Source organism: Simochromis diagramma, unplaced genomic scaffold (genome assembly GCF_900408965.1).
Source record: "Simochromis diagramma unplaced genomic scaffold, fSimDia1.1 OVJJ01000377.1, whole genome shotgun sequence".
In the NCBI taxonomy this organism is placed as follows: Eukaryota; Metazoa; Chordata; class Actinopteri; order Cichliformes; family Cichlidae; genus Simochromis; species Simochromis diagramma.
In genome coordinates this window covers 540,572-561,548 of record NW_024387037.1, presented here as the reverse complement: position 1 = coordinate 561,548, position 20,977 = coordinate 540,572, and the positions used below count along the sequence as shown (strand labels likewise).

Here is a 20,977-nt window from a genome sequence, read left to right as displayed (position 1 = left end):
AATACAAGCAACTTTCTCACTGAGACAGGCAGCCAGCTGAAGCATCACACATGCTTAACATGTGCTCAGCCTTCAGACACTGTTTCTTTGTGAATGTGAATTAATTTTAGTCGAGGTTTACTTTGTAGAGACACAACAGACAGCTCGGGTGGACTCGTCTGGAGTCCAGCTCTAAAGCTGACATTGTTCTTGTTGAATGTGCAGTTAGTTTTCATTCAGACATGAAATGACAGATTCCTTTCTTTCTTATTTTAATAGAGGATTTTTAAATTTAACAACACACAAGTATTCATACAGAGGACAATCACAAACCAAAACCCACAACATCTCTAATATTTGATTTTTATTTCAGCGTGAACTAGAATCACCCCACCTGCTAATGATTTATTTTCTAATGTGGACCACAAGAATGAAGCTCTCGAAACTGTTTTGTTTGAATAGAGATGAAAAGAACAGCGAAACGTTACAGCTGCAGTGACCGTCAGCATGCTGCATGTGTTTCAGGCACTTCCTGTAGGCAGGGTTGGGACTCATTGGCTGCTACATACACTGGATGATATGGCAATGACCCTGTTGCCACTAGGTGGCACTGTGACTGTAACTGAATACTGGCAGGTAGCTGTGCTCAGGCTGGGACTCGCATGCAATGGGGTCAACTGAACAATTTATTATACACAGCAACTTAAAATTTCATATCTAAATATCAAAATTTGCCACAGTTCCCATGACACACCTCCATCACAGCATGAAGAGGTCGGCACACCAGACTCTTCAAAGTCTTCTGAAAACTGATCTGTTACGACTCAAGCAGGAGTTTGTTAAAATGTATCTTGATGGACAGAAATATGCATGAAACAACAAGAAACATTTAAATTTTAATTGACTTCCTGTTAAATAAAAGTTCAATTAAGAAAACTTTATTAGCAAAGATGCCAAAATGGAATTCAAAATGGCTGATTTCCTGTTGGGTTTGGATGCGGGAGGCTTTTTTACATGTATGTTCTGAAATTAATGTATTTATTAAATAAACTGTTTTATATATTGAGCTCCCAGTTTATTTATTCTTAGCTTTGTGTGAGGAACCTGATGACACCAACACCTGGACCTAATAACACACAGCTGAGCGCACCATCCGCTCCGAGCTCCCTGACCTGCACTCAATCTACAGCAGGCGGTGCTGGACCAAGGCCAGGAAGATCGTGAAGGACCTCAGCCATCCCAACAACAGACTGTTCTCTCTGCTGAGGTCAGGAAAGCGATTCCGCTCCCTGAAGACCAACACAGAGAGACTGAGGAGGAGCTTCTTCCCGCAGGCGATACGGTCTCTCAATCACACCACCACACAGTACTGACCCACACATACAGTTCTTACACACACTGGACATTCTGGACATTGTTTTTGCACAACACTGGTCACTATATTCTTCATTTCCGGTTAATACTTGTACAGCTGCTGTTATTGTGTATATATTATTTATATTTAGATTTCTTCATACATTCTTATATAGTTCTATATTGTGTATTTTGTTGTACAGTTATTTTATTTTCAACTTTAATTTATATATTTTATCTTATTCTTTCCCAGTTAAATTTACCCTTCATTCTAATTTGTGTTGTACAGTTATTTCATTTTTAACCTTAATTTATATTTTATTCCTTCCTAGTTAAATTTACCCTTTTTAATTTTTCATATTTATTTCCTATCTTATTCATAGCCTTTTCCTTTTTTGTTTTCTTTAGGTCACGAGCAGTTGTCCAAGCATTTCACTACATATCGTACTGTGTATGACTGTGTACGTGACAAATAAAAATTTGAATTTGAATTCGATACAAGCTTTTCTTTTAAAAGACTCAACGCCAGTTAGCACTGATCAATAAACTCTGAGAGAGAAACTGTGTGATGTTATCTGAAGACAGCAACATGAGCTCCCAAATCCCCTTAGCTTTCACTTTAACATCTTCAAGTTTTAAGTAAATCATCCTGCAATGCAAGTGTTCCAATATTAAAATACAAGTTTTTTCCTCTGGGAATTTTAAGATCCTGAGCTGTTACTGAGCAGTGCGTCTCACAGAAATCTTTGCATGTGAAGATGCTTCAGAGCTGATGTTTCTGATGCATGACCTGTTGGAAAACAGAGAACATCAGGTCATCAGGGCGCGACAGAGATTCGTGTTGTCTCGGTTTTATTGTCTGGAGCAGAGCGGAGCTGTTTTGGGAGACCCTGCCCAGTTGGGTCGGTGTCAGGGGATCATCAGGTAACTCGTTGCCTGTAAATCTCAGAGTTTGGAGCTCACACCAGTTTACAGACAAAGACAGAGAGATAAGAGGGGATATAAATACTCCAGCGCTACTGAAACCATGGAGGAAACGAGGACACGCCAACAATACAGGATGTTATTACAGCAGAGGCTCGGAGAGAAACTTCGCCATCAGATACCATCTGTAATTTCTAGAAATACAAAGAAAACAGAAAAGCTCCAAAATTAATGAGACCACAACACCACAAGTCACCCTATTGGTCTAAAACATAAGGTTGCTAAAGGATGGTTCACAAAGTGCAAAAACCTGACGGAGCATTTGATGTTCAAGCACGTCGTCTGTGGTTACACTATGTTTGTGTCGGTCTGATTGGTGGGAAATATTTTTGCCTTGTGTAACATGAGTGTAACTTGATCAGGGTTGGGGGGTGCCGCCCCAGGTGTATCCATCATCGGGAACCTTTTTGAGGGGCATGGGGGATCTGAGTAAAGCCAAATCACATGAATCTGGGTGCAGCAAGAAGCCAGAGAAAACACTGCTGGCCTCATTGCTGACATACATGCCGTTGGTTACCATATCCTTCACCTGAATCCACACCCAATCTCCCCTCAGCAGGTGAAGGACAACTGACTGTGAGGTGGTTGCTAACTGGCTGGCCTCTGTGGTTTTAATAACTGGCATGAAGTTACGAAAGAGGCCGATTTTCAGGACTTTGTCAAAGACGGTGACGTGATAGCTGAAGACATAGGTGCCATTGATGGGGGCGATGTAGATGCCGGTGCTGGGGTTGTAATTTTGCTGGATGTTGTAGAAAACATAGGAGAAAACCACGGGGGTGTCAGGTGAGGGAAAGCTGGTCGTCAGGCCTGCAGCAAAGGCCGACTGGATGGCGGGCATGCAGGGACCTGGAGGACCCATCATCCCTATGTGCCCCATGTCTCCCTTTATCCCCTGGGGCCCTCTTTGGCCCTCGGTGCCCATTGGTCCCACATCACCTTTGACTCCTGTATCTCCTTTTTCTCCTTTATGTCCATTGGCTCCATCTATACATCTGCACTCCCCCTGTGGCCCCAGCTCTCCTTTCTCACCCACAGAGCCAGGAACACCAGGGGGCCCAAACTCTCCCATCTCACCCATGACACCTTTGGGACCCGGCATCCCCGGGGTGCCAGGTAGACCTCTGGATCCTGCAGGGCCTATCAAACCAGTTGGTCCCTGAGTTCCAGGGATGGACTTGCAATTATCAGGACAGACACCATCATCTCCTCTAGGACCCGGATCCCCCTGAAGACCCACAAAACCTTGCTCCCCTTTTTCACCTGCAGACCAACAAAAACAGGATAAGGAGGTGTTCTGAGGCTCGATGGGTGAAGCACCCGATGACTGCCTCATCACTCACCTTTGAAGCCCTGCAGTCCTCTGAGTCCTGCAGGCCCCTGAGGTCCCCAGTCGCCCTTATCCCCATCATCGCCTTTTTGTCCTAAAGTTTGAACACAAAACAGATAAAGTCAGGTGACTCACACCATGGTAAACATTTAGTTATAGCAAAACAGAAAATCACAAGTAGAGTCCAAGCAGTTTAGGGCACTAAGAAGATAACACACATTTCTTTTTACTACAACGGCCCCTAGTGGTTAAATGAAGTATTTTTCAGACAAGTTCATAAAGAGAAGACAGTCAATGATGCAGAAACAGGAGCAGCTTCAAACCTTTTATAGTTTCCACTGCTCGTAACAGGAACTGATCATCTATCATCCAATAATTTAACTTCAGCCTCTCACAGCAGCTTTCGGGGCCACTAACACAGTCAGCATGTAGGAATATTTAAGAGCTAAACCAGGAATTTGTGTTTCTTTTTGCTCTCGTGGTAAATGCTATAAAAACAAAGAGATTCAAATTTGAAGTGGTGTTTTTGATTGGCTGTAGGCATTTTGGGAAAAACTGTTCAAATAGATTAAAATAAAGTAAATAATAATAATAATAATGTCTGTTCACGCGATACAACGTAATAGATAAACAATTAAATGACAGAAGAGTTCCTGATTTTTCATGATCTACTAGAGAAATTATTATTTATATAATAACAGGACAGTGTGGAGAATGAGCTATCAGAACTCTTTCTGTAACATTTATTTATTATAATTTAAGCCCAAACAGTCGTGCTAACAGTCATTTACTATGGCCACGTCTTTGTCCTGTAGAAAAACAGACACGTACAGTTTAAATTAAGCTTATTGTTCCTATATTAAGAAAATTAACATAAATTACAGATTAAATGTGGAGTTAAACTTCTCTAAACTGAGACAAAGGAAAGCTTCTCTTCTCGGGAGCACTGAAACATAATTTAACATAACATAATTTCGTGAGGGATTAATAAAGTATTCTGATTCTGAAATTCAAATCGTCCTGTTTGTGGCTCACAGTGTAAAGTAGTTTGACATTCCTTCACATAAAATGTTTTTTTAAATCCCATTTAGATTTCCAATCATAGGAATGAGATGCTTGGCCAGGTACAAAGATTGCTTTGGTGAAAAGAATCAGTGTCCGATCAGTGAGCCACATCTTGCAAAATTAGTTTTTTTCTACCTGACAGAGACTCTTAAAGAAGGAAAAATGGAAATATTGGGAATACTGAGCCTGCTTCACAGCATTCCCCATCAGTAACCTTTGGCTCCTTGGCTGCCCACGAAACCTGGAGGACCTCTGAACCCAGACATGCCTCTTTCCCCAGCACTACCAGGAATACCTGACGGGGAGAGCAACAGACTGATTAACCGACAAAGCAACAATAGCTGCAGTTCATTCACTGCCCAACAGAGGCAGAGGTAAATCATGTTAATTTAAGCATGTGTGCAGACTGATACACAATCTGTAAGCTTCTCATATTCGTCATGTTTTTCTTTATTTATTTTCGGTCTGATGGAAATAAAATAATGTAAAAATGTTCTGTGTGGTCTGTAATGTCATGATATAGAACCAGGTTACCTGGCAGCCCTTCGTCTCCGCGGTTTCCTTTGGGCCCTCTGGTGTTCTGGCACCGAGTGCAGACACAAAACCAGGGGATCTGCTGCTCGGGGACGCTGGACTGAAGGAGCATCTGGCAATAAGCATCCCGGTCACTGACAGCTGCTGGGTCAAAGGTGAGGACAGGGGACTGGGTCCCATTTGTTAACATGACAACAGGAAGGAACATCACCGCCAGCAGGGCATGAAGAAGAAAGGTCACCATGGTCTGCAGAGAAAAAGGAGATGCTTGAACTTCCTCCTGCTGCTGATGCCAGTTTGTGCAGGGCTCTGAAGCTGTGTTTGAGAGTTTCCTGGAAGGACGTGAACATTTCATCGGGGAGTTAAAGGACGGTCAGCCAGCGACGGAGGTCAGGAGCTTCCATGAACTCTGGTTAACTCACCGATGAGGGCTTGTACATTTGCCACGAAAATAAAGAATACATCTTCATTTTTATCTGAAAAAACAGTGCCCTGGAGTCCTCGGGTCACTTTTAAAATAAGATTTTATCTTCTGGAAACTTTCTGTCTTTTCAAATCTGTTCAAAGAGGGTTTTACTCAGTGCGATCTGCCTAAAATCTGTCCGTGTTATCAAATTCTATTATGTCTATATTTAAGTATAGTAAACTGTTTTTGTGTTAAATATTATTTAGTTAAGTCCGGTTTTGTGTCATTAATTCGTTTTAATTTGAAATGTTACAAACATGCTTTGGTGTCCTGTGTTTGTCGTCTAGTGTTTGAAAATGCATTTTATACAAATTAGTAAAAATAGTCACTCGTTTTTTCCTGGTTTAAAGGTTTTAAAGAAACTCACCTTGTCGTGTTTCTCGCCTTCTGCCTTTTCTCTGAGTTCACCTCTCACAGCAGCTAATAAAACACCTGGACCACGCCCACCCGGTGCCCCACCCACATGTTTGTGTGTGTGTGTGTGTTAGTCTGCATTTCATGTTTTTGACTGTACTGAAAATGTGACCTCATTGCAGCCTCACAGGTGTCAGATGACAGGGCAGACACACACACACACACACACACACACACTTACAGTTTGCAGCTGTTTGTGATCAGCAGAATGATGTCAGACCCTCATCTCCTCCTCCTCCTCCTCCTCTTCCTCAGTGGTGCACGACGGTCTCCGCAGCGTGTGCGGTTACAAGTACAGTTTTTACAGGTTGTTACTGAAACATCAAACCAACAACACGAAGGAGAAATATCATTTAAATAAAACACAATATGAGAACAAAAAGTCAGTTAAAGCCAAAAAAGAAAGCTGCTCAGGTGAGGAGGCCCTGATAGGCCCAGGTGTAACTATAATCCTTCTCTGATGTACGATCCAGCAGGTTGACTGAAGGTCGTCATCGGATCCCGCACAAACAAACGCTCCATAGGTGGGACCTCATTAAAGCCGCACCCTGGGAATCAGGATGTGGGTCAACTATACAGCAGAGCGGGTGATACACCCACGATGTGATGGCTCAGTTTCAGGACTAGACTCCCCAAAACTCCCAGCTTCACATGCAAGGACAAAGAAAAAAAGGGCTACATGGGTGGAAATCGATCCCTCCCGATGGCAAAGGTCTGTATCTGTTCTTCCTGCTGTTTTACTGGCACAGGTCTTATAACATAACACTGTCAATCATTATAATATGACCTCAGAAAAAGGAGAAGTTTTAGGGCCTGAGTGAACTTCCTCTTTTATGGGCAATAAGACGTTTTATACGAAGGAGATAACAACATACAAGATCTATACGTTACAAACCTCCTTGATGGCATTAAAGGCACATTATACAATACAGAAACATGACTGTTAGAAGTTTTAGTTTTCAGGTATCAGAGGTATAATCAGCTAGAGCAACTTTAGGAACTGCTGCCATGAAGTGTGGAGCAATGAGTGAAACCCTGAAGGAGGCAGGTAGCCCAAGAAGCAGAAAAGCAGAGAAAGAAGAACTGAAGACGGCGCCGTCCACAGAGAAGTTCCTCCCCCACCAAACACTAGACGGCGGATAAACGTGCAGACCATCGTGTTCGGTCCATGACCAGTTCAGGAGATCTGTACGACGTCCAAACTGCATCCAAATTTTAGATGTCCAACCGTGACACAACATGAAGTTCAACATCTTGGACAGCTTTGACTGGATCGTCATGTGGACGTCTGTGACAGGTGCAGGAAATTTACGTGATTAATACATTTTTTTATTTTAAAAATCCACGTTATTGTTGTAAATACAGATTATTTATAAACAAACTTGATTTATCACGTGTTAGCCTGTAGATTTATTCACTACATGTGATTTTTTTTTTTGTTATTATCTTACATTTTCCTGTTTTTCTTTAACTGGTTTACTTATTTCAATGAATCAACGTATTTGTTTTTTAATTAGGTTAAAACTGTCATTTATTAAAGTGTGTTATTAAACTGCCCCCAACTGCCTCCCTCTTCCCACTCCATCAAACGCCCCAGGCATGCAGGACCTTGGAGTGCAGGTATGTCACTGAGGTGCAGGAGAGGCCACCTGTTTTAAATGCACTTTAGAACAGCACGCAGCAAGACCACATATGAACAGGCAGAGAGAGGTGTGGGGTCTTCATAACTGCGTTCTCTGTTCGCCATCGGGGGCAGGGGGCTGGGAGGAGTAGTTGGCCATCTGGTCTGGATCCGGGATGCTGGCTTCTTTGCTGCTGCAGGACCGGGGGTGGTCTGCTTGTCTCCACCACAGTGAAAAGGGCAACATCTCCTGGGTTTGGGGTCAGATTGCCCCTTTGAGGGTGATGGTGCCTGGACCATGGCTATAGAGTATGTAGGGGGGGTGTGAGTGTGTGTACAGTGTTCATTTCTGTTTCTCTCCACGTTGAGTGAGTGCTGAGTGTTTGTATATGTGTGCATGAGGGTGGGAATGCGCGTTTGTGTCTGTGTGCACCTGTTTGTCTGTGTTTATATGTTGTGTTTTTGTCTTAGACTCCACCTCTCTGTGAACATCTCCGGCCCTCCAAAGTATGGAAGCCTATCTCCCCCCATCACACTCCCTGCCAGTGGCTGATGTCCTCAGGTGTCGGTGCGTTGGTGGTTTTTGGTGTCCGGTGCTGGGCCCTCAGGTATGTAACAGCTCATTCCTGGTGGCTGCTTGGAGGGGCCTGGCGCCTGTGACTCGGTCGGGGCTCAGTCCTCTCTGGCACAGCTGGCTGCTGGCAGAGCCTGCGGGCATTTCACCCAGCAGCCCCCCGTGGCTTCTGCGCCGTGGCTGCTGGGTGACCCCTCATCTGGAACTGTTCACAGCTCTTTCAAGGAGGGTGGCTTTGCTGGCACTCTGGTGGTCCTCCGTGGGCTCCCGCACTCTGGACGGCCTCTAGATGTCTGGGGCCTGGATCTCTTCCATGCCTGCTTCATGTCCCTGGGGGCAGGGCTATGACTCCCCACACCTACCGATCTACTATTAGACATTTACATGGAGAAACCTTATGGATACAAGCGCTCTCACACACACAGGTGGACAAAAAGGTATTCACAGACACACACTCTCTTGGCTGGCTGCTGCCTCCAAACATATCATGCATTGTCAGTCTTGTGTGCTGCTCAGTACGATTCGGTATTTATTATTTGCTGTTACCTGTGCTTATGCTAGTTGTTGTAGTTTCCCTACTCTGCTGTTTTCTTTTTGCTTGTGTTTTTTTCTCAGCAGGTGGTGAATAAGATTTTCAGTGTCTTTTCTCTTTATCCCTCTTCTCCTCTAGTTTATTCTTTCTGATTGTAATAATAAAATAAAAATAAATAATAAAGAGTGAATCAACTATGACAATCAAGTGGACGAGTATAGGAAAAGGTCCACTCGGGAAAGTAAATCTGTTGGGCATTTTTCTTGGCCTTCAGACAACAGTTTTGATTGCTACAGTGCTGGACAGGGAAGGCATAATAAAAAGAAAAAAATGTTAAACGCACCAGCGTCAAACAGAAAGTGGAAAAAGTTTGGATCCAAAAAAGAAAATCTTTAAAATGAATCAGAATATTACATTTTAATAGCCTTAACCTCAGAAAACCTTAACCTCCACTCTTTCTTACATCTTCTTCCACCTATCAGTGAAAAGCTGAACTTTCAGTAAAGTTATTGCATTAATGCTCGCTGCGGCATCAGCTGACGCACCGTGACCACAGCCAGAAGAAAGGAAGCGATGATGGTGTGGCCTGAAAGCATTGTGCAGCAAGCTGCTGTCACACCGAATTACTCAGTGACCAGCAGAAACCACGGTCTCCATGGCTACAAGAACTTTGAAGAGTCACTCTGATTCCACATGAATAAAACATCTGATATATGAACACAAACACTGCCTGCTGCGTCAGCGTTTAGGTTTTTCTGGCTAACACTTCTCTGACACTAACGTGAAACATGTTACAGGAAGCTAACGTGGCGCTGGGATCAGTGCCGTCTTGGTTCGAGAGCTGACTTTTAGTTATTTCCACAAAAGATGAATTTAAGACTTTGAACAAAGTGAGAGAACTTTTCTGTTGAAGTAAACCTGCAGAGGCTGCTGATGCTGTAAGAGTCACATCATCACTGTAACCGGTAGATTAAAGGTCACCTGTGCATGTAAACATTTCTGTCCCTGAGGTGTCTCCTCATTAGCCACAGTTTCCTCCAACTCCCTCTGATGCAACTATCTGTGAGTGCTTTTGACCAGAGAGACCAATCAGCCGGAGCGGACCTCAGCTCTGGTCTCAGAGGGCTGAGGACGGTAATGACCCCCCTCAGAGGACCCATCCATGAAGACACACCCTGCAAACTTCATACAGACTTTCTGAAACACTGCTCCAGCTCTTTCCTGGTGTTGTAGAATGTGTTGTCCATATTTATGTGGACACCAACTCTGAACATCCACCAGCTCACTGCTGATCCATTTAGTGTTGCACTTTAGCCACATGCTAAGAAACAGAAAATAATATACACATTGAGGCATGAACTCAATTTGTTTGTCTGTGTGTGTGTGTGTGTGTGTGTGTGTGTGTGTGTGTGTGTGTGTGTGTGTGTGTGTGTGTGTGTGTATGCGACAGTGGGAAGGAAAAACTCCCTTTTAACAGGAAGAAACCTCCGGCAGAACCAGGCTCAGGGAGGGGCGGGGCCATCTGCTGTGACTGGGTGGGGTGAGAGGAGGAAGACAGGATAAAGACATGCTGTGGAAGAGAGACAGAGAATAATAACAAGTGTGATTCAGTGCAGAGAGGTCTGTTAACACATAGTGAGTGAAGAAGAAACACCCAGTGCATCATGGGAATCCCCGGCAGCCTACGTCTATTGCAGCATAACTAAGGGAGGATTCAGGGTCACCTGGTCCAGCCCCAACTATATGCTTTAGCAAAAAGGAAAGTTTGAAGCCTAATCTTGAAAGTAGAGATAGTGTCTGTCTCCTGAATCCAAACTGGAAGCTGGTTCCACAGAAGAGGGGCCTGAAAACTGATACTAAAACACATGTACCTATTGTATACTTTAATATGAGGTGTAATGAAGACCTGAGGATTTTACCAGCAAACAACTCCATGACTGTGATGATAATGATGATGCAATATTCACATTTGTTTGTGTGTCTGTTATATCTAATCTATGGCAATCTATTCGACAAATATGGAACTGTAATTATATTAATAATATTACCGTTAAGGCGCATGAGTGTAAGAATCAACTTGTTAAGAATCTGTAAGAAATACTTCTCTTCATCTGTTTTAAAATTCATCTTGAATCTATTGGTATCATTTTTATGTGCTTGCACTCTGTCGTATTATCAAGTAACTGTTTTGAATTGTTCTGGGTATTTGATGGCAAACACACTCCAACCCACTACTTGTTTATTGTTTCTCTGATTTGTTGTTTTATTGTGAAAAATGAATGAATCTCTCACTCCCTCTCGCTGTCTCTTGTGTCAAGCTTGCGTTTCCCAGTTCATGTCTCTCCACTTTTCCCGTTTTACTTTGAAAGTCTTGTTTCCATGTTCATTGTGTTCAGTTTTGCTTCCCCTGTGGCATTATGATTATTTGCGTCAGCTGTTTTTCCCCAGGTGTTTCCACTTCCCTCATTACCATCCTGTGTATTTAAGTCTTCTGTCTCCCTCTGTTCAGGGTCGGGTCGTCTGTTTTCCTTTGTGTCATGGCATGTCTCTGGGTTTTTCCTGTCATAGTTTTCATAGTTAGTCTTAGTGTTCACAGTTTAGTTTTGCCCCAGTTTGTCTTGCCTTTGTTTTTTCCTGTCAGCCAAATAAACAGCCTGCTTTTGTTGTACCTAAGCTTTCTCTGTTTACCGTGTCTGCTTTTGGGTCTGCTCCGCAAACACACCGGTCCACCCTGCCGTGACCCTTACATGCTACAGTTCTGTCAGAGGTGAACATTTTCTGCCTGTTCGTTTATCCAGAGTTATGTTTTCTATGCCAGGGTGCTGGAAAGGAGAGTTCGTCCGTTAGTCGAACCTCAGATACAGGAGGAACAATGCGGTTTTCGTCCTGGTCGCGGAACACTGGACCAGCTCTTTATCCTCTTCAGGATACTTGAGGGTGCATGGGAGTTTGCCCAACCAGTCTACATGTGTTTTGTGGACTTGGAGAAGGCATTCGACCGTGTCCCTCGGGGTGTCCTGTGGGAGGTGTTGCGGGAATATGGGGTGTCTGGCCCGTTGCTACGGGCCATTCGATCCCTATACAACCGTTGCAAGAGCTTGGTTCGCATTGCCGGCAATAAGTCAGACTCATTCCCGGTGGGTGATGGGCTCCGCCAGGGCTGCCCTTTGTCTCCGGTTCTGTTCATAATTTTTATGGACAGGATTTCTAGGCGCAGCCAAGTGGCGGAGGGCTTTCGCTTTGGTGGCCTCAGAATCTCATCTCTGATTTTTGCAGATGATGTGGTTCTGTTGGCTTCATCGGGTGAGGGCCTCCAGCTCGCACTGGAACGGTTCGCAGTCGAGTGTGAAGCAGCGGGAATGAGGATCAGCACCTCCAAATCTGAGGCCATGGTTCTCAGCCGGAAAAGGGTGGAGTGCCCACTCCGGGTTGGGGATGAGTTCCTGCCCCAAGTGGAGGAGTTTAAGTATCTCGGGGTCTTGTTCGCGAGTGATGGGAGAAGGGAGCCGGAGATCAACAGACGGATTGGGGCTGCAGCTGCAGTAATGTGGATGCTGCACCGGTCCGTCGTGGTGAAGAGGGAGCTGAGTGTAAAAGCGAAGCTCTCAATTTACCGGTCGATCTACGTCCCTACCCTCACCTATGGCCACGAGCTGTGGGTAGTGACCGAAAGAACGAGATCGCGGATACAAGCGGCAGAAATGAGCTTCCTCCGAAGGGTGGCTGGCCTCTCCCTTAGAGATAGGGTGAGAAGTTCGGCCATCCGGGAGGGGCTCAGAGTAGAGCAGCTGCTGCTCCACATCGAAAGGAGCCAGCTGAGGTGGTTCGGGCATCTGACAAGGATGCCCCCTGGGCGCCTCCTGGGTGAGGTGTTCCAGGCATGTCCCACCGGGAGGAGGCCCCGGGGCAGACCCAGGACACGCTGGAGAGATTATATCTCTCGGCTGGCCTGGAAACGCCTTGGTGTTCCCCCGAATAAGCTGGAGGAGGTGGCTGGGGAGAGGGAGGTCTGGGCCTCTTTGCTTAGGCTGCTGCCCCCGCGACCCGGCCCCGGATAAAGCGGATGAAGATGGATGGATGGATGGATGTTTTCTGTTCACAACAAAGTGAGAACCAAAACAAACTTTTCCCAGGTTTTATATCTCACACTCGGTGCTCACTCAGAAACAGCCCTATCAGATACTTCGATCTTTATACAAGTCGATCGCTGCTGCCAATGTCCTGCTGATTGTGGTTATCTGTGTGAACAGAAGCTTACATGAACCTATGTACATGTTTCTGTGCAGCCTGTTTGTGAATGAGCTGTATGGTAGTACAGGGCTGTTTCCGCTCCTCCTGCTTCAGATCCTCTCTGATGTTCACACTGTTTCTGCTCCTCTCTGCTTCACTTAGCGAAGTTTAGAGAAAGTGAATGGAAAACCACTTTCAATACACATTTAGGCCACTTTGAATACTGCTATGATTTGACATATACAGTTAGGTCCATATGTATTTGGACACTGACAGAAGTTTTATTTACCTGTTTACTGAAACATATTCCCATTCTACACTGGATTTGAGGTAACGCTTGACGGCTCGTAAAGCTTGCGTGTGCTTGTCTTTGAGTAGAAGATGGAGAGGGGGTGCTTAGCTTATTAATTACTTCAGATAAGGTACCGATAAAAACTGAGCTGATTTCTGAATGAACAGAAGTGACAGCAGCAGCTTGGGGGGAGTTGATGAATTAAAAGACTGATTAGGGGAAAATAATCTTCTATAATAATAACCCCACAAATCGTCCGAGAGCAGAGTGCGAGGCCACTGAACTTCATCGGAGATGATAAGCCGTTTAGAAGCAGTCAGAACCGTGAGTCGACTTAGAGAGTGGTCTCGAATAATTGTGTCGAGGGTGGATACTAGATAATGCTAGTCCTTATCTACGAATGATGGATATAGAAGGAACCCGGATTCTGCAGCGGAGGCAGGTTGCTGGACGGGCCCCTCGAAAGGCAAACAAAGGCTGGTGCGGTTCTCCAGAACCCCCAGCGGGAACAACAGATGAAGGCCGGACGGGCCCCTCGGACCCTCCAGCAGGACCAGGTTGCAGAACAGAGGACTGGGGAGAGGAGTGGCGGTGGCAAGGGCGACGTTTCCTTCTGGAAGAGGGAACCGGTGGAGAAATGGAGACCACCTCCTCATCCTCCGACCACATAGCCGCCAGGAAAAAGGCAGGTGAACGGACAGGCGAACAAGGTCCCGGCTGACGGGAGGAAGGAGAGGAAGTCCGTGACAGCGTTGAGGCAGGTGGAGAGTGTGTGTTGTCCTGAGGCAGCGGTAAAGAAGTGGAGGTGGAAATAGAGAGAGCTAGCTCGCCAGCCCTGACTTGCTCCCTCCAGGCAGCTATGGAGCTGCCCAGCACAGTGTCCGTAGAAAACAGATTTAGCCAAGGGTTGCTCCGAATGACAGCGTCTACTGCGCTTAGCCCAACCGCCATTGTTCTCAAATCCTTGGCCTGGGCAATGCGGTCAAGAAGCTTAATCATCTGATCCATCTCAGCGTTAAACTCAAAGGCTGAAGAGTCTGCAGGGTCCATGTTCTGGTCGCATCGTTCTGTCATGAATCGCTGTGTGGCAGGCAGGAGTTGAACCCAAAATTAGGCACGTTTAAACACAAAGAACTCAGCTTTATTTGCTGGCAGAGGAAAGTTATACAAAAGCAAACTAAACTAAACTCACAGTGAGACACAGGGAGATCCACACAGCATGAGGGCAGCAAAACTACCGTATTTTCACGACTATAAGACGCACTGTACTAAAAGGCGCAGTCTCAGTTATGTGTGCCATTACTGTATTTAACACACACATAAGGCGCACTGGACCATAGGGCGCATACAAGTACCGTATGCGTATTTAAAAATAAAGCGGGAGCAAACCTGAATTCGGTACCTTACTCACATTTCTATTACCGGTAATCGTCATCATCAACAACACACAAGCATACAAGTGTGCATATTTAAAAATAAAGCAGGAGCAAAACTGAGTTTGATACTCACATTTTTATCATCAATCAAACCCTTCGAAGTCCTCATCCTCTGTGTCTGAATTGAACAGCTGCGCTAAATCTCCATCAAACATGCCAGGTTCACCGTCTTCACCGTCAGAGTCACTTTCCGTGCCGTGCGGCTCCTCGGAAACGATGCCGGCTTTTGCGAAAGCTCGAACAACAGTGCCAGCAGACATGTTAGCCCAATCATCTACAATCCATTGGCAAATTGTGGCATAACTCGCCCGGCGCTGCCTTCCACTCTTAGTGAAACTGTGGTCTCCACCGGTCATCCATCGCTCCCAGGCCGCTCGCAGCCTTACTTTGAACGGGCGGTTCACACCGATGTCCAGCGGTTGGAGTTCCTTTGTCAGGCCTCCCGGAATGACAGCAAGCTCACAGTTCATTTGTTTCACTAGTTTTTTCACATCGGCTGTGAGATGGACACACATAGAGTCACAGATTAAGAGCGATGGTGATGCGTGGAAAAAACCACCTGGTCTCCTTACATACACCTCCCTCAGCCACTCTTTCATCATTTCCTCATCCATCCAGCCCTTTTCATTTGCCTTAATGATGATTCCTGCTGGAAACTTCTCTTTAGGCAAAGTCTTTCTCTTAAAAATCACCATAGGCGGCAGTTTCTGTCCATTAGCATGGCAGCCAAGCACAACAGTAAAAGAAGACTTTTCATACCCCGTTGTGCGTATCGCTACCGTGCTGGTCCCCTTCTTCTCCACAGTGTGACTCACCGGGATGTCAAAAGTGAGCGGGACCTCGTCCATGTTTGTGATGTGGCTGGGCTGGATGTTTTTGTCGCCGATGTGTTTGCTGCAGTAGGAGCGGAAGATGGCCAGCTTTTCCTTATAATCCGCTGGAAGTTGCTGCGCTACCGTAGTCCCGGTCCAGATGGAAAAATGGCACCGTTTCATAAAACGAAAGCACCAAGACGGACCTCCTTGGAAATGTTCAATGTTCATCTCTTCAGCTAGTTAAACTGCTTTTAGCCGAATGGTGACCGTCGAAACGCTTCTCCCGCTCGTTCTTTGCTCGATGATCCACCGCTCGAGTCTTTCCTCCAACTCGGGCCACCTCGCCTTATGTCCGCGGAAACTCAGCTGCGTTTTCTTGACCTGCCGGAGCTTGTTTTCTAGCTTCCTCCATTTGCGAACCATCGATTCGTTAATCTTAAATTCTCTCGTGGCTGCTCGATTTCCATGTTCCTCCGCATAGCTGATGGCCTTCAGTTTAAACTGTGCTTCATAAGCGTGTCTCTTTGCCATTTTCAGGGTTGTTAAAACAACGATGTTCCACATAATGCACATACCTGTCCTTTTAGACAGGTATGTGCGATTGTCCCGGTATATACGATCAACGCCCACACTTCACCCTTTAGCGTTCTCATGGTGTTCTCTACTACATCCTCCTTACAACACACAGGGCGCACCGCGCTATAGGGCGCGCCGCACTTTTTGAAGAAAATCTAAGACTTTTTAGTGCGCCTTATGGTCGTGAAAATACGGTAAGACTCCAAGGTAAACTTACGCAAACAAAACACACAGCAAGATAAGGGTAGATCATGACATAAACAAACTGAAACACAGGGCTTAAATACACAGAGGGAGCAATCAGGGAACGGGCAACAGGAGGGAAACACAGCTGGGGCAAATCAGGCCTAACGAAACAGGGGAAGCACAACCAGATACATTAACATAAGACATGCACCTCCAAAGTAAAACAGGAAACATAACACAGACTGAACTTAAAGACACAGACTCACAGGCAGGCACTGCAACAGAGGGAACAGAGACGTGAACCATAAGACAGAACTCTAACAAAGAAACCGAAGACTAGAAATGACAAATAATATAATAAACTCAAAACCCCGGGTCAAAGACCCAGGCATCCTAACACAAGTAGGCCTGCAGTGTGAGAGCGAAGTGCTCTAATAGGGTGATATGGTACTACAAGGTCATTAAGATAAGATGGGGCCTGATTATTTAAGACCTTGTATGTGAGGAGCAGGATTTTGAATTCTGGATTTAACAGGAAGCCAAAACAGGAGAAATCTGCTCTCTCTTTCTAGTCCCTGTCAGGACTCTTGCTGCAGCATTTTGGATCAGCTGAAGGCTTTAAGGGAGTTTTTAGGACTTCCTGATAATAACGAATTACAGTCGTCCAGCCTGGAAGTAATAAATGCATGAACTAGTTTTTCAGCGTCACTCTGAGACAGGATATTTCTAACTTTAGAGATGTTGCACAAATGGAAGAAAGCAGTCTTACATATTTGTTTAATATGTGCATTGAAGGACATGTCCTGATCAAAAATGACTCCAAGGTTCCTCACAGCGTTACTAGAGGCCAAGGTAATGCCATCCAGAGTAAGAATCTGCTTAGAGACCATATTTCTAAGCTTTTCAGGGCCGAGTACAATAACCTCAGTTTGATCTGAATTAAGAAGCAGAAAGTTAGCAGCCATCCAGGTCTTTATGTCTTTTTAAGACATTCCTGCAGTTTAACTCATTGTTGTGTGTTATCTGTCTTCATGGACAGATAGAGCTGGGTGTCATCTGCATAGCAGTGTAAATGTATGCTATGTCTTCTAATGATGCTGCCTAAGGGAAGCATGTATAATGTAAACAGAATTGGTCCTAGCACTGAACCCTGTGGAACTCCATAATTAACCTCAGTGTGTGAAGAGGACTCTCCATTTACATGCACAAACTGGAGTCTATTAGATAGATATGATACAAACCACTGCAGCACAGTACCTGTAATACCTACAGCATGTTCTAATCGCTCTAATAGGATATTATGGTCGACAGTATCGAACGCTGCACTGAGGTCTAGCAGGACAAGCACAGAGATGAGTCCACTGTCAGAGGCCATAAGAAGATCATTTGTAACCTTCACTAAAGCTGTTTCTGTGCTGTGATGAGCTCTGAAACCTGACTGAAACTCTTCAAATAAGCCTCTGCAGATGGTCTGTTAGCTGTTTGACAACTACTCTTTCAAGGATGTTTGATATAAAGGAAGGTTGGAGATTGGCCTATAATTAGCTAAGACTGCTGGGTCTAGAGATGCTTTTTGAGTAAAGGTTTAACTACAGCCAGCTTGAAGGCCTGTGGTACATAGCCGATTATTAGAGATAGGTTGATCATGTTTAAGATCGAAGAATTAATTAATGGCAGGACTTCTTTGAGCAGTTTTGTAGGAATGGGGTCTAAAAGACACGTTGATGGTTTGGAGGAAGTAATTATTGAAGTTAACTCAGAAAGATCAATTGGAGAAAAAGAGTCTAACTTTACATCAATGGTACTAAGAGTAGCTGATGAAGTCATTACTAGTTAACGTTATTTAATATGAAGGTAATAGCAAAGTGTTACAGGCATAGCCCGAAAGCATGTAGCCTCATGGGCAGTGTAGTCCGTGCTGCAGGGAGAATGGACTGCCATACCCGTTATGTGTCTGTGAGCGAGTGTCTGTGTACGAGCTGTCATCGAGGAAAAACGGGAGCTGGAAGCATGTAAATATAATAATAACCACTGCAGCCAAGAAGAGAGCCTGACGAGCCCAGTTGTAAGTAAGCTATTAAGACTCGACTGTACACCGTGTTCGTGTTTTCCTCTGAAACAATAAGCTCCGTTGCAGCAGCCTTTCAACACCTCTCTCTGTCTCTCGCTAGCAAAGTCGACCCAGACAACAAAGTAAAGCTAGTTTTCAGCTACGAGCCCGACACAAACCCGACGTATTAGCCAGAGGTCCCTTTGCTGCGGTTCGGAGCCGCGGACCTGTTTTATATACGCGAGGAATAGTTTTCTATACGAGATCGCTGCAAAAAGTGCAGCCTTACCTAATGTCAACCGACTGTTACTCATTTATATTAAGATTTAAACATCTGGTTGGTGTTGGTGTGGCGAGTATAACTCCGAAATGACAACACAGGCACGGCTTCTTCAAGACGGGCGCTTTGCTGCATTTATTGAACGCCATGAAAACTACAAACATAAAACACAAAGGCTCGTGGCCACCTGCCACTTCGGAGGTCCTAGAACAATAACTTTACAGTCCTGTGCATTCTTGAACAGCTGGTAGACTAACCAGGCTTTTGCAGATAGCTCGCTGAACTCCTTAGCGTGATTATTAAACGTGGGCTCACAGCCTATATTATCACGCCCAAACCTCGCGATAATAGCGGTGTAACAAAACTGGTTCTTTGTGACAAGATAAACATGTCTCTTGTACAAGAAAACGCACCTTTACAATATTGTCCACAGAAATGTACAAGCAAGAACATTTTAACTGCTGGAACCATCTATTAAACTTCTTTATACATAAGCCATTTCTGTGACACTTACAGCGAGTATCCTTCAGTAACAGTAATAAACCACACAACCTGCATTTGAAATGCTGGCTACCACAGCAGTGTAGTATTGCAGCATGGCATTTGGGTCTTCTAACTAAAATAGGAAAACTTCACACACAAACAGCACCCATCCCTGTGGATCATTGTAAATGCCATTGGAAGCACACCCTGTTATGTTGCCAGTTTGAAAGCTGATGTTAACATTTCACAGCAGTCAGCAGCCAGTGGAAGGTTCAGAGGATGATGTCATTCTGCTGCTGGGGGCGTCTGCTGAGCCGAAGGCTTTAAAAGAAGCTGGTCTGATGCACTCACTGCTTTTTGACTTTTTGGAGGTTTTCAGTTAAAAACTCTGACAGGTTCCTTTCATTTGCTCTGTGAAATATTGTTATGCAGTTACACATTTCTCATCAGTGCATGTGTGTTTTTATATGAAAATATTTGGTGTAAGTATTGTTCATTAAGCTGATTGTGACGGACCTTTGCATCATGATAAACTTCACAGAGGGCTCATACTTCATCCTTGGTGCCTACTTTGATGCCGGGCCTACAAAATACTTGTTTTTCTTGCTTCTCTTGTCTTTATATTCTTTAATCATTTGCGCCAATGTCCTGCTGATTGTGGTTATCTGTGTGAACAGAAGCTTACATGAACCTATGTACATGTTTCTGTGCAGCCTGTTTGTGAATGAGCTGTATGGTAGTACAGGGCTGTTTCCGTTCCTCCTGCTTCAGATCCTCTCTGATGTTCACACTGTTTCTGCTCCTCTCTGCTTCCTGCAGATCTTCTGTCTGTACTCTTATGGAAGTGTAGAGTTTTATAACTTAGCCGTCATGTCTTATGACAGATATCTTGCCATCTGCTGTCCTCTGCAGTATAACACACGAATGACATCCAGCACGGTTTCTGTGCTCATCGCTGTGTCGTGGATCTATGCTTTGTTGCTGGTTGCTGTGACAGTTTCTCTGAGCTCACCTCTGCAGCTGTGTGGGAACATCATCAACAAAGTGTACTGTGATAACTATGCCATTGTTAAACTGGCCTGTTCTGACACCACAGTCAATAACATCTATGGACTGATCAGCACAGCATTCACCATTTTTCTGCCTCTCACGTTAATCTTTTTCACCTACATGAGGATCCTGAAAGTCTGTTTTTCTGGATCCAAACAGATGCGACAGAAAGCCGTCAGCACCTGCACGCCTCACCTCGCTTCTCTGCTCAACTTCTGTTTTGGGGCTTGCTTTGAAGTATTGCAGAGCAGATTTAATATGAACACTGTACCAAACATTTTACGTATTTTGATATCACTGTACTGGCTTATGTGTCAGCCGCTCTTTAATCCTGTGCTGTACGGGCTGAAAATGTCCAAAATTCGTGACATATGTAAAAGTTTGATCTACTGGAAAGTTTGGATCATGTAGCAGATGTATTAAACAAATGAGAATATTTAAAGACATTTCTTCACTGGCTGTTGTTTCCTGTTAGGCTGCATTCAGTCTTCAGCCACTTAAACACTGTGAGAGACAGCAAAGCCTTTAATCATTCAGCAACACATAAGCAGCCACACGGTACCTTCCACATGTCGAACTCCAGGCCTCGAGGGCCGGTGTCCTGCAGGTGTTAGATCTCACCTTGGGTCAACACACCTGAATCAAATGATTTGTTCATTACCAGGCCTGTGGAGAACTTCAAGACATGTTGAGGAGGTCATTTATCCATTTAAATCAGCTGTGTTGG

The 20,977-nt window shown here is 44.8% G+C and overlaps 2 protein-coding genes across 2 annotated transcripts; one reads left to right on the top strand and one right to left on the bottom strand.

The window, feature by feature from the left end:
* Positions 1-1,831: 1,831 nt before the first annotated feature.
* On the bottom strand, positions 1,832-6,095 carry LOC120740819 (otolin-1-like). The gene is made up of 5 exons (XM_040043293.1): positions 6,079-6,095; positions 5,246-5,492; positions 4,926-5,006; positions 3,660-3,740; positions 1,832-3,579 (listed from the first exon to the last, which is right to left on the bottom strand). Exons 2-5 carry the CDS (start codon positions 5,487-5,489, stop codon positions 2,675-2,677), a joined length of 1,311 nt encoding a protein of 436 aa, XP_039899227.1. The 5' UTR covers positions 5,490-5,492; positions 6,079-6,095; the 3' UTR covers positions 1,832-2,674.
* Positions 6,096-19,725: 13,630 nt separating this feature from the next.
* Positions 19,726-20,661, top strand: LOC120740854 (olfactory receptor 10J5-like). Its single transcript, XM_040043349.1, has one exon. It carries the CDS (start codon positions 19,726-19,728, stop codon positions 20,659-20,661), a length of 936 nt encoding a protein of 311 aa, XP_039899283.1.
* The last annotated feature ends 316 nt before the right edge of the window (positions 20,662-20,977 follow it).

What these genes read in the sequence shown, in the direction of transcription:
- LOC120740819 (XM_040043293.1), bottom strand. Translation starts at nt 5,489, where the DNA reads ATGGTGACCTTTCTTCTTCATGCCCTGCTGGCGGTGATGTTCCTTCCT. An exon ending in CGGAGACGAAGGGCTGCCAG is followed by an intron (nt 5,007 to 5,245) that starts GTAACCTGGTTC and finishes TCTCCCCGTCAG; the next exon opens with GTATTCCTGGTAGTGCTGGG. An exon ending in AGGACTGCAGGGCTTCAAAG is followed by an intron (nt 3,580 to 3,659) that starts GTGAGTGATGAG and finishes GTTGGTCTGCAG; the next exon opens with GTGAAAAAGGGGAGCAAGGT.
- LOC120740854 (XM_040043349.1), top strand. Translation starts at nt 19,726, where the DNA reads ATGATAAACTTCACAGAGGGCTCATACTTCATCCTTGGTGCCTACTTT.